Source organism: Haliaeetus leucocephalus, unplaced genomic scaffold (assembly GCF_000737465.1).
Source record: "Haliaeetus leucocephalus isolate CR32 unplaced genomic scaffold, Haliaeetus_leucocephalus-4.0 Scaffold156, whole genome shotgun sequence".
In the NCBI taxonomy this organism is placed as follows: Eukaryota; Metazoa; Chordata; class Aves; order Accipitriformes; family Accipitridae; genus Haliaeetus; species Haliaeetus leucocephalus.
Window position 1 is genome coordinate 1,692,551 of NW_010972592.1, and position 12,585 is coordinate 1,705,135.

Here is a 12,585-nt window from a genome sequence, read left to right on the forward strand (position 1 = left end):
AAGGAACACCAAGAGATTTGCAGTTCTATTATAAACACAAAGTAGTATCATTTAATCAACTGTAGTGGGTTACTTTGATTCATATACTTATTTTCTAGCACACACAATCTACTAAGAGTCTGAAAGTTTTCATACTAGTATAATTAAGAGTATGGATGTTTCTTTAACGCTCTACAGATGGCTCAGATTGTGCTTCTGGTGAAAGGATACTTGACATGGACTTGTCTCTCCCAGGCAGGCATTAGCCTCTCTGTGGAAGATCACCACAGAGATCTGCAGGTGAGTCATCCACATTCCAGACACTTCCAAGACCTACAGTCATCAGGAATAAACATGCTGGGAAAAGAAGGGGGGGGGGGGGGGGGGGGGGGGGGGCATGAGAAAAAAAGTACTGGCCTTCTGTGAAATCTCTGGCTTCAAACAAACCCATTTGTAAGTTAAGTTGAGAGCAACTCATTTCTAAGAACAATGTTGTCAACATGTTTACTCATTTGATCCAGTCAAGTGGCTGAAGGTTGGCTGTTTGTTCAAACTGATAAGGTTGCAGTACCTCTGAGGACCAGTCTTAGTTACCCATCACTTGAGGCTTGGAAAACATCACTCTGGTATTAGTACTTATGCTCTTTCTCAAAGTATAATTCCAGTCAGTGTTACAAACAGCATACCAGGATAGAAAGACCTTAGGGCCACTCTTCTGGCATGTCAACTGAAAATGAAAGATGAATGTGTGCACTGACATATCGTTCCCCAAATCCTTTGCTCATGACTACCGCTGACATGTTATCTATATAGTGGGAAAACATCTAGACAGATGAACGCAAAACAGATGATTTTAAGATGCAACTGAAGCAAACCCTTCGGGACTAACCATCATCCAAGGAATATTTCAGAGAATTTCCAAGTGCCCAAGCACTCTGAGCAAGCTGTTCTGAAATACTTAAATCGTTTTTGCATTTTTCTGTGAAAAACTGGGGTATTATCACAAGGTGCATGATCCAAAGCTGGACAGGCCACTGGTTCAAATTTAATATTCAAAATTTTGACTAGGAAGGCTGACCACAGGAATCTGGGCAAAAGCAAACATTTTGCATGCTTTTGAAAAGCAAAGAAGTGTGAAGATCTGGGAATAGCACTGTAAGTCTCCTGTATACTTAAAAGACTATTGATGCTACATAAAAATAGGGTTTTAGAAACAGGCAGCTATGTAGTATTGTCCCAGGAAGAGTTTGGGGAGGATCTCACTGGTCCAACTTTTTAATTGCTAAGTTTTGACTCAACTCTTTTCAGGGACAGAAAAGACAGCCTTCAAACATACGAAAGAAAAAAGTAACAAATTAAGCATATGTCATCCAAAAGTTATGTTGTGCCAGGGCTATTTTTTTTTTTGAAAGTCAATCCTATGCTCAGAGTGGAAGTAATTTTATTTTTAAAATAATTCTGCAAATCTGCAATATCCAGCTTTCTCTGCTAAAGCAACACATAGTAAGTGCAGGAAAAGCAAGTTTTATGAAACATGTTATAGATATAACCACAGCCTAAAATCTTTAGTGTTGAAAACACCTCTCTTCAGATTGCTTTTGCATTACTCATTGCAGTATCACTGAGAAAGCTATAAATGCCAGTTTAAAAGATAAGAGAAACAGGGCTTTGCAAAATATCTGCAAGAAATGGCATTCACCTGCATCTTGCTAACAACGTGGCATTTAATCTAAGATAGCCTTTCAAACTTGTTTTACAATGGGGTGAAAGTATCTCCTGAAAACCTGGCTCCAGAAGGATTTTTCGAAAAGGATAGCATTCACCACACCTACAAGTTAGCAGCAAGTCTGTACTGAAAATTGAAAAATTTGAAGGCAAAATTAAAAGCAGATGTTTTACCTATAAAGTTTATGTCGGCACACTAAACTATACTGTAGAGTGTTTATGACATTCTCTCCAATCTTTCAGGCATTTTCTCAATGTACAAAAAAAAATATGCACCAAAACAGAAAAAAGGCATGAGCAAAGGATACCTATCCTTCCCATTGAGCAACACAGAAAAAAAACCCAAAGCATATTAGAGCTCACGATACATGTTTATTATTAGAGATGTTTACAGAAAAGTCTGTGAATTACTGCTAGCCTAAGACTGACAACTGGGGGGGTTCTATGGTTTATGGCTTTGTTTTTTGAATCATTTAAAAAGTCGCAAAACTGATTAAGTTTGGGGGCTATTTCAGTCTTATTAAAAAAAGTTCATCCACAGATAAAGGAGAAGGTGCTTTCACTAGTAATTTAGTAACTACGACCAAATAGGGTGTAAAACTTGGCAGGGTTCTTGCCGCAGACACATCTTGCCCCACACTGTAGTTCACGGAGAGGCTGAAAAGGTATGCAGAGGCTTTTTGCTCCCATGGAGGGGGCGCCAGGCTCAAGATCTTGATCCCTGAAATAAAAGCATACTCATAAATAAATACTCTTATTTAAAAGTAAAGGTGCAATAAAGTGTATTATACATAAAGTCTCAAAAGCACACAAATTAGTCTGAAAGTTTCAGAACTAAGGGAGTAAACATATTGAACTATGCAGAACAGCAACAGTCAAGGGTGAGGACTGTACATCGGTGTTATACCCAGAGGCATCTTACATTCCTGTTTTATATTCAAAACGTTTTGATTTTGATCTCGGTAGACACTCTCCAGTTCAGTTATATTTTACCTGGCAGTGGTCTTCTTGATCCAATCCTCGCACTCAATTTCCCCACAAAAAGGGATTTGTACAATCTGAAGGGGACAAGAGCGGGGGAGACAAGAAAAAAACAAAACAAAACAAAAACCAGTTATACATCTAAAAAAACCCATCCTTGTCTCTGGAGGATTCATAAATCTTAAGATCTCATATACACTCAAAGTAGGAAAAGTTCCAATTGCTACAATTAAATTTTAATAGCTCTTTCTCATCAGAGAAATAGATAAGCACAGTCATCCCTCCATAGCGCAGCATGGAAAAACCTACACAAACTCAAAGCAGCATTTAAATCAAGTCAGGGTGGTGATTTTATTTTTTTTTTTAATCCAATATATCTTCCATCTGTGTAAAGTATAAATACCATTTTCTCCTGAAATACTCTGTTTTTCAGTAAAAGTTTAAAACTTTCAAACTGCAGAACAAATGCTTGCTTACATACTGCAAGACAGTGCTTTCCTAATGAAGTTTTGATTTTAATTCCATTACTATGAATTTTCTTATTTTCTAAACAAGACAAGGACATACATATTTTAACAAAACAGAATCGCCAACAGCACATTTTTCTTGGGGGCGGGGGGAAGTGGTGCGTATTTTCCTCCTGTTTCCTTCAGTTAGCTTAACTGAAGAAAATTGAGAAAGCAAAGTTGAAATGATTATCTCATACATTCTTCTCAGTACCACTCTTAGTTATTGTAGCAATGTATAGTTTTATATTGCTACAAGTTTTATATTCCATTTTACTTATTTTTTTAGTTTTTAATGGACTTTCACAGTGAAAATTCTGTTTACTACTAAAAAGTAGTAGAGACCCCCTAACACACATTTGAACACTCATGTAATGCTAATAGCTGAGGGCAACAACAGCTACTAAATTCAGCCCTCACAGTCATTTTAATTCTATCCAAACTGTGAATAAGGTTTGCTCATCTGTATCTTTCTTTCGTCAAATGTGCATTCATAGTGCAAAATTCTCAATTTGCCTTGAACTGGAACATACCTTTATTAGACTTCACTTTATAGCTTCACTTTCTTGCACTTGAAAAAAGGAACTATTACCACTCTATTATACTGTTTTTACATTAATCTTTTGTTAGTTAAATGAAACTTTCTTTAAATACCTGTGCAATTATTCTTAGAGTTTCAACTAAACTTTGCATGCAACTTAAAAGAACACAGAAGCAGTCTGCATTTTTAAAAAGCTAATAGTCTATGCTGCAATTATAGTAAGGGGAAAACAGCAACAGGAATTAAGCAGGAGTACTTCAGCTTACAAATTTTCTTCTTAAACAGTAGTCAGTGCTAACATACTGTAATATCAAGAAATTACAGAATACATATGCTATAAAATTTTTTCCATAAAACATATATAGGTAGAGAGTGAAACAAGTCATAAAATGACATACGTCATTTTTTTTCAATTCAGACATGCCAATTATAATAATTTTATATTAACTAAGTACCAAACTGATGCAAGTATCCAACTTGGAATGTAAAAATATTTGTTCGTATTTCCAAGTTTAAATACATTATAAACTAGATTATATTAGAGTTCTAAACATAATACAAATAGTTTAATTATCTTGGGCCTCTCTAGAATCTAGCTATACACAACAGTGAGTGTTGGACATTGAAGACCAGGCGGTTTACCCTCTCCATAGGCAGAGGGTATCATCTGGAAGCTCTGCAGTAGGAAGAGAAAAAAGGGAGTTCTATAGTATTTAATCAAAATGAAAGGATAATAATTTACGTTGCACGTACAAATACAGAATTAGCTTCACATTCCATTCCTGCTCTTGGAATGAGCTTGACTACTGCATCTCTTAAGATTTTTTTAAGAGCTTATGGCTTCCTAAACTGTTTCCTTGTCTTGAAGACAGTCGAGCATAGTTTCAGAGTGCTTGTTTAATTCAGAAGTGAAAGATACATAATGGCACATCTTGAAATCTCTTGAAACTATTTTTGAAGTTAACAAAAGTAATATGAATTCTTGGCACCTGTGCATTTTCCATCAGAAATTTTGAAATTTTCAGAGTAGATCTAATTGGTACAGACCCCCCTCCCCATCTCACTTTATAAAATACATAGCCTTTAATGATTGATCCTGGGGATCCTACTGCTTGAACACATTAATCTAAACACATGAACAATTTCACAAGCTGAGGCTTGTGACAGAATTTCAGGGTTAAGAACTTCTCTCAGTGGATCTCTGAAAAAGCAGCAGCAGCTCAATTCTCTACCGAAGACTTAATCTCTCATCTAAAATTCAAATATTTAGCCAAAACTTTGAATTTTTCACAGATCTCTGATCAGTAGAGTTCAGTCAACCACATTCTGGATTATTCTTACTACCAACCCAAGGAGGTTTCTGACTTGCAGCAATTCTCAATGAACCCAATGGCTTCTACTCAGGTCATAAAGGTAAAACTTCTTTGACGTAAACAGCATGTACTTTAAACTCTTACTTGGACCCTATTAGAAGATTTGACAAGGTTTTTCGCTGTTTGCATTAGAAGAATAACAGTAAGTTTATCTTAATCTGAATAAAATGCTCACATTAATCTCTCTGAAAATCATTTTGTGATAAAAATGTAACACTTTAAATGGAAATTACCAAACTGCAGCATTGTAAGTCACTTCTTCAAGACACCCTGTCACCTCTGGCATAGGACTAAATTTTGAATGGTGGTAGCCTGAAACACCGTAGTTAGTAAATACGGTATTTTAGCAAAAGAAGAAAGCAATGTGTACCACAAATTTTGGGAAAGCTAATTTATTTTTGTGCAGCCCTACAGGACAGGTTTCATCTGCTCGTGAGGGGAGAGTTCCATGAAAATCACAACAGTATTTATATATAAGCTTTGAAATTTCTAGCCCCTGATTATTTGTAAGGGACAGAAAGTGTGTGAAGGCACTTACCGGGACAGAATGAAGTAAATTTCCTTACCTTTCCTGAATCAAGCTCTTTTTGAAAGTCCTCCATAGTATTGGCCACCACCATATGACTTTTTAGGTCCTCAGAAGCTCTAAGAAAATAGAAAAAAAATTTGGTCAGGGCAGATTTATGCACATAACCTCACTGGCCAAATGAACTAAGTTTTCAGAGTCAGTCAAAACAAAAAGTTACAAGAGAAGCTATATATTCATTCAAAACTTCCTAATCAGGTTATGTCTTTCTACCAGTTCTGCCCTCAGATAAAATTTTGATTAATTGCTGATGGGGTGTTCTCCAGGTTGCTGCACATTTCACCATGTTAATTCACACTGTTGTGCATGTCAGTTCAACAGTGACCACCTGTAGATAGAAACAGGTAAGTACTATAGATGTAGATTTTTCTTTTCTAATTATGTTCTAAATCTAAATAGCAAAATGCTTTTTAACTATGTAAAAATATTCAGCTTGTAAGCAACTTTGATCACCACAGAAGAAAGTAGGAAACTCATCTGCCATGGTGCTGGATCAGCACCCTGTTCTTTCTCAGTGAACTTATGAACAACAATTTGCAATGACAGACATGCAAGGGATTTTGGCATATGCAATAAATGCAAATAACAATTCCAAAAGCATTTGACTGCTTATAAGAAAACAGTCCTATGAAAGTCAACAGGATATAGGGTCTTAAAATACACTTCTGAACATAGAACTTCAACTACTGAAATTTCTTGGACAACTTTCTATCTTTCAAAATTCCCTACCAAAAGCATCTTTCAGGAATGAATCCTGTGCATTATTATCCCATGAACTATTTATGGTGTGTTCGTTTATTAACACTTCACATGAATTCATGGAAATATTTTTTAAAACAAGTTCACAACCTTTAAAATTCTGTTTCATGAGCACAATAGGAAACTTCTATCACTGTATGTGAACAAGTTTCAGAGGCAGAAATGTCACAAACAGAAAGATGGGCCTAACCTGTCTTTCTCCACAGATGGACCAATAATGTGAGAAAATCTCCTGACAGGTAAAGGGCATCTGTGATTAACACAACCATTTACTATACCTCTCAATTTACCTGTTGTAAAGGTTAGCATGGATCTCCTCCAAAATCTGCTTCAGTCGCTCTTCTGCTTCATGTTCAGAAAAGGTCAGCTTCTGTCCTGTGTCTCTTCTAACAGCTACAAACTGTTGGCTCTTCATGTCTCGTGGTCCCACTTCAACCCTGACTGGAACACCCTTCATTAAAAAAAGTTAGAAGTTGTGATAAAGAAGTCATTCTCAGAAGAGTTAGTTTTCTCTCTCGCTTTTTTTTTTCCTGAAGCCCAGTCTTAATATGGAATCCCTTTACACATTTAAGTTTCTTTGAAAAAAAATCAGCATATATTCCACTGCTTTTATGCATTTCTGTCTTTCCCATCCACACTCTCTTCATTTGTGCATTATACCTTGCTCCAACCTTGATTCAATAGCTTGGAGACTGCATCTGTGCCAACATGCAAGTAATACTAAGACAGTTGAAGCACAACTGAAACTACACTAAGACAGTTATCCCAGACAGTGCAAATCAGATTTTTAAAGTCTGAATGATTTGATAGTCATTTTAATGTTCTAGTTCATCCAATAACACCTTTTAATTGTTTTTACAGAATACCTTGAACTGTATGAACAGCAAATAGCAAAAGTTCTGTTAAATATAGTCCTAATATCAACATTATTTGCATAGAATATTTGACTACAAACAGATAGTTCCTTTATTTATGTAAAGCTTTTATGCTTCATAAATTTTGGTGAGAACCACCATGTAATTTGTCATCTCCCATATACCATCAGACAAAGTTTCCATTTTACTAGTCAGTTAAGAGTTTGCTGAGTCTAATTTATTTTCCCTACATCCTGCTAACATGTGTCCCAAGTTGTACACATTCTTTCACAGGAAATGAAGAGAGTAAGTGCGAATGTATTTTGGTGAGTGGTTTTGGTTTTTTTTTTCCTCAAGGGAAATCTAATCAGTAAGCTAAAAAGCTAAAACCTAAAAACATTCTAAAGTGTTCAACAAATGAACAGGACAATCAGTGACATTTACACAAGCTTTCCATGCATTTTTTGCTCTGTAATCTCTTGAAGTTCACAGCTTCCAAATGACTCCCTATATGCCCCCCCCCCATTTATGCTAAAAAGATGAATAATTTAGTAAAATCTGTCTGAAGGGTGAAATATCTACTCCTACTGCAAAGCTACATAAAAAGCTATTCAAAACTGTTATTAACAAGCAATTTAAACTGAACATTCTAGTTTATGACACACAAAAAAGCTGTCTCCATGATTAAAACTCAGCAGAAAGTATCTAGTATTTCTAATTGTAATACTACTTTCCAGTGAAAGAAGGATGCCTAATGGTCATGTAAGGAAGACTTCCTAAGAAAAAGCAATGGAACTAATACCAAACGTTATAAAACAAGTACCAATGATTTGGTTCTTTTTGGACATAATATCAGAAATCTGCTAAGCTGAAAAGTACATAAGGCAAAATACTTTCCAGTTCATTCTTGTATTTCTTATTCCACTACCCTCGTATTTTTTTTACCCTATGAAATTCCTTATCAGTACTCAGTAAAATGAGTGCACTTTGCCTGCAATCAGCCTGAAGATGCAGTTTATGTATTAAGCTGGACGCATTAGTAGAATTTATAAAAAACATCAAGTTTGCCCTATGCTGTGCCTCCTTGATAAACCTAATTTTATTTAAAAAGTCTCCCAACATGGATTCATGGTATTGGAGCTTCATTTAAAAAAAATAAAAGGTTACACAGAAGGAAGAGAACTTGGACACAATGGGAACTTTCAACAACTCAGGGAGCTTCTATCATCTTACACTGAAAATTAACATATTGAAACTGATTTTAAATTCAGAACAAAAATATGATCCCATAACATCACTCAATACATTATTAAATTTCTAATTACCATTGTTTCATTCTGCTCATTATTTTTGTTTTACAAAAGCCTCTTATATTTGATGAAGCAGAATTGTTCCTCTCAACTACTATGTGAGGGGAACATGTTCATTTTGAAACAAAAAAAATTGTTCCTTTTTTTGTTTACGCTGTACAGGTTTATCTTCTGTTCCACTGTGTGCAAAGAAGGCACTGTTGTGACCCTGGAGACACTTAAGTATTAGTACAAATTTTTAAACATGCATATAATCTGTACTATTAATTTCATTTTCTAGGTATATAAAGTGCAGACCTGGAAGTTCAAAAATCACCAATGACAGGCAAATCCTAGCAAACAGAGCAAGTCTCAGAAAACATCTTTTCTTCATTTATTAATGAAAGTGATCACTGATTATCAGGCAGCAATTCTTCATTTAAAGAAAATATTTGCCTTCAAATACAAGGCACACATAACATGCCTCATACATAATACCCCCCACAGATAAGCTTCAAAATGCCTCCTGGAAAGAAATGTACCTTAAGTTCCCAGTGGTTGAACTTCCAACCAGGTGAATAGTTGTCTCTTAAATCAGCCCGTACACGGATATTAACACTAAGCAGCCTATTACGATATTCATTACATTTCTTCAATAAAGCCTCTTTGTCATCTTCAGAAAGGGAATTTGTGATACCACAGGGAATAATTACAACCTGCAATATAACATGACATGTACTTCACGTTATAAAAAAATTAGCTCCTAGTTATTATAAATACTTAAAACCAATATTATGGCCCTATATCCCAGCAATTTCTTTCAAGTTCGCAGAAGTAAATGATACGTTTTCCTTTTCATCTAAATGATACAGTCAAAATTATTTTAAATGGATGGACTATTAAAGGGAGCTTGTCTACCACAAGTACCCTAATGATTTGTAATAACTTTATACAGCAATTCTGTAATTAGACAGCTCCTATCCTATGTTAAGTCTTCCAGGTGCCCAATATGAAATGTTCATGAATTCCAAGACAGGAAAGGAAACAAAATGGTAGTTTAAGGCATTTTTACATACCTGAACACAGGCTACTCGAGGTGGGAGCACCAGTCCCATGTTATCTCCATGAATCATTGTCATTACACCAATAGTTCGAGTTGTAATGCCCCATGAATTCTGATAAGCAAACTGTTTTTCTCCTGGTTTCTTGGGATCTTCAAATACAATTTCAAACATCTTTGAGAAATTCTGCCCTAGATGATGTGACGTTGCTCCCTGAAATAGTTGCACACAGAAAATTTCACTCAATGGAAAGTTAAGTCTATCAAGCATCAGTTTAAAGTTTCATCTTACTGTATTTACTGAAAAAAATATTCTTCTAATAGAGAAATACCTGGATAGCTCTTCCACTGGCAGATATAAATGCCTCTACAGTGGTTGTATAATCACCCCCAGCGAATTTCTCCTTCTCTGTCTTCCTCCCTTTCACAACAGGTATTGCTAGGAGATCTTCATACACTTGAGCATAGAGATCAAGTATCTGTATCACCTATGATGAACATACTGTTTTAAGAATTATGTAGTATTTTGCCATTGGCTAAATCATGAAATATTTTTATATGCCAGAGTCTAAAATCTTAAAAATTTAACACTTTCTCAAGACTATTTTTAAAAAATAAGATTTCTTCCATTACTTTAAATTTTGGGTGTTATTTTCTATGGATCAAATAGCAGCAACTGAAGAGTCACTGCAGAAATGTCAGTTCAATGGTTATATTGACTTCTAGTTTCCACCTAGAAGTCTGAACATCTGCTAAGTAAATAAACATATGCCATGATACTCAATGAAACATCTGTCTTTGGCAAAGGAAGTGTTAAAACTTCTAGCAGTTAACATGTGAACGCATTGTTTAGATTTTTAAGGAAAACAGATTTTTAAGGAAAGCATTCTTTATATAATCACACTCTTCAAACTCTCCATATTGTTTGAAGAGACTAAAGCCTCAGACATGGGTTACATCTGAGAAAAAAAATGGGTTCTAGTACACTTGATATTTTTCATGAGGGATCCCAAAGAAAAGGAGACAGATTTCTACACGGTCCTAGTGTGGCAGGTACACCTGCCCTGACATGAAACTCTTTGACCGAAGGAAAAAAAAACCAAAACCAAAAACAAACCCCAAACTAGAAGTCACAGTTTGGGGGTTGAGCCACCCAGCCCACGTGGTGACTGTGGTCATGTACACATTTTGGCCAGTGACAACCATCACGTACACGCTTCGGTCAAAAGGCAAGACCCCCAGCCAATGAAACACTTCAGTTGAAAGAAATTTCGCGACCGTTGACCATATATGACCACAGATCAGATTCAACTAGGGTATGAATGCAGCCTCGCCAGAGGGTAAATTGAGTCAGTCCTCCTTGGAGCAGCAGGTCTGCAGTCAGGGACTCTCCCCTTGGGTTGGGATGCTGCCTAAGGAAACTCCTCAAGTTTGAGAGCCCTAATCTTTTAGGTGAGTGATATGTGCGTTTTCGGTCATCATCTCTAAAACTTAATAATTCTTAAGTCAGTTGTGCAGTATTAATTTCCCCTTACATCACTGAACCTGTGGTTTACTAATGTTGTTGGAGTTCTAAATGATTTTGGTTAAAGAATAAACTTCATTGAGTTTAACACCTGTTCAATTTGATTGTGTGAGTCTCTGTGACACCTAGTAAAAAGATTTGTGTTACTATGGAGTAAGGTAACTTTCTGAAACCAAAAGCAACAGCGCGATTGCTTTTTACCTCCTCTGCTGCTTCTTCATATGTTGCAAATGCTGTGTGACCCTCTTGCCAAAGGAACTCACGAGTGCGAAGGAAAGGCTGGGGATGTTTGAACTCCCAACGCTGGAGGGGGGAAATGAAAAAATTGAACACCAAGATTAACACTAAAGTGTCAAATTATTGTTAAAAATAATGTTTATAAATAAGTATTAGAAAATTCTGAATAAAGATAAGAAGCCAACTCTTCACAGAATTCTACTTAAACTGACAAAGCATGTTTTATTAAAAACAGTAAGAAAAACAAATCACATAAACCACATTCACACTTTTGCCATGAAATGTGTGCTGTGATCAGTATCATCATGCCATGTCCACATAGAATAGCTGTCTTACACTGCACTTATGATACAACAGTTATTCAGAAATTGCATACAGACGTACCACAACATTGCACCACTGATTAAGCTTGATAGGAAGATCCCTGTGTGACTGCACCCACTTTGCATAGGCAGGATACATGACTGTAAAAAGAAAGCAGCTTTAGGTCTCTGCACAATACAGCCAGTTTATGCCAAACCTTTCTTTTTGCTACATATAAGCTTAACATTCTCTGCTGTGAGAACTATGCTTTTATGTTTAATTCTCTTTAAAACACTTTTTTTGTCTTAACACATATTTTCACTGAAAGGAATACTTTCACTTCATCCTGTGTCTCTGCAAAATAGCTTGCTTGCTGCTGGTCAAACTACAATCCAAAGCTTAATATGTAATGACATTATGTTTGCATGTAAATACAGCTAGGTTCACAAATAGAAATTTCACTGGCCTCGAGATTTCAAGATACTATACCGTATCTGATTCAATTAAAAACTCAGCCAGCCTTAGGTCTTAAAAACGTTTAAATTACTCAGATGAAATTTTAGTAAAAGCCAGTTTCACAGCTATAGCCAAAGTACATACAAAACTGAAGTGAATTATGAGATGAAGATATTTTCTTATAAACAATATAAAACAAACAACCAAACATGTTTTTCAGTCAAAGCAAGTCAGTCTTCAGGACATTCATGGAAAAATTCCTACAGTGTACATTTCCTAGAAAGGTCCATTTAAGGGAACATATAGTGCTGTGACACTTGCTATAAGCAGCAGTGAATTTAAGAAATTTTCATAAGGAGTTATAGAAAACATTCTAAAAAATGGGTTTCCACTTTTCAAAAGGGACTCTTG

The 12,585-nt window shown here is 35.8% G+C and overlaps 1 protein-coding gene across 1 annotated transcript in view; it reads right to left on the minus strand.

Annotated features, from left to right (window-relative positions):
• Window positions 1–2,056: 2,056 nt before the first annotated feature.
• Window positions 2,057–12,585, minus strand: part of EPRS (glutamyl-prolyl-tRNA synthetase) — a 38,404-nt gene continuing 27,875 nt past the window's right edge. Inside the window, exons 26-34 of the mRNA XM_010562142.1 lie at window positions 11,800–11,879; window positions 11,380–11,481; window positions 9,986–10,141; window positions 9,670–9,867; window positions 9,136–9,309; window positions 6,741–6,901; window positions 5,672–5,750; window positions 2,698–2,762; window positions 2,057–2,425 (exon numbers count right to left, since the gene is read on the minus strand). Of these exons, the coding sequence (XP_010560444.1) occupies window positions 2,275–2,425; window positions 2,698–2,762; window positions 5,672–5,750; window positions 6,741–6,901; window positions 9,136–9,309; window positions 9,670–9,867; window positions 9,986–10,141; window positions 11,380–11,481; window positions 11,800–11,879 (1,166 nt within the window). The 3' untranslated portion in view covers window positions 2,057–2,274. The remainder of the gene's footprint in view (window positions 2,426–2,697; window positions 2,763–5,671; window positions 5,751–6,740; window positions 6,902–9,135; window positions 9,310–9,669; window positions 9,868–9,985; window positions 10,142–11,379; window positions 11,482–11,799; window positions 11,880–12,585) is intronic.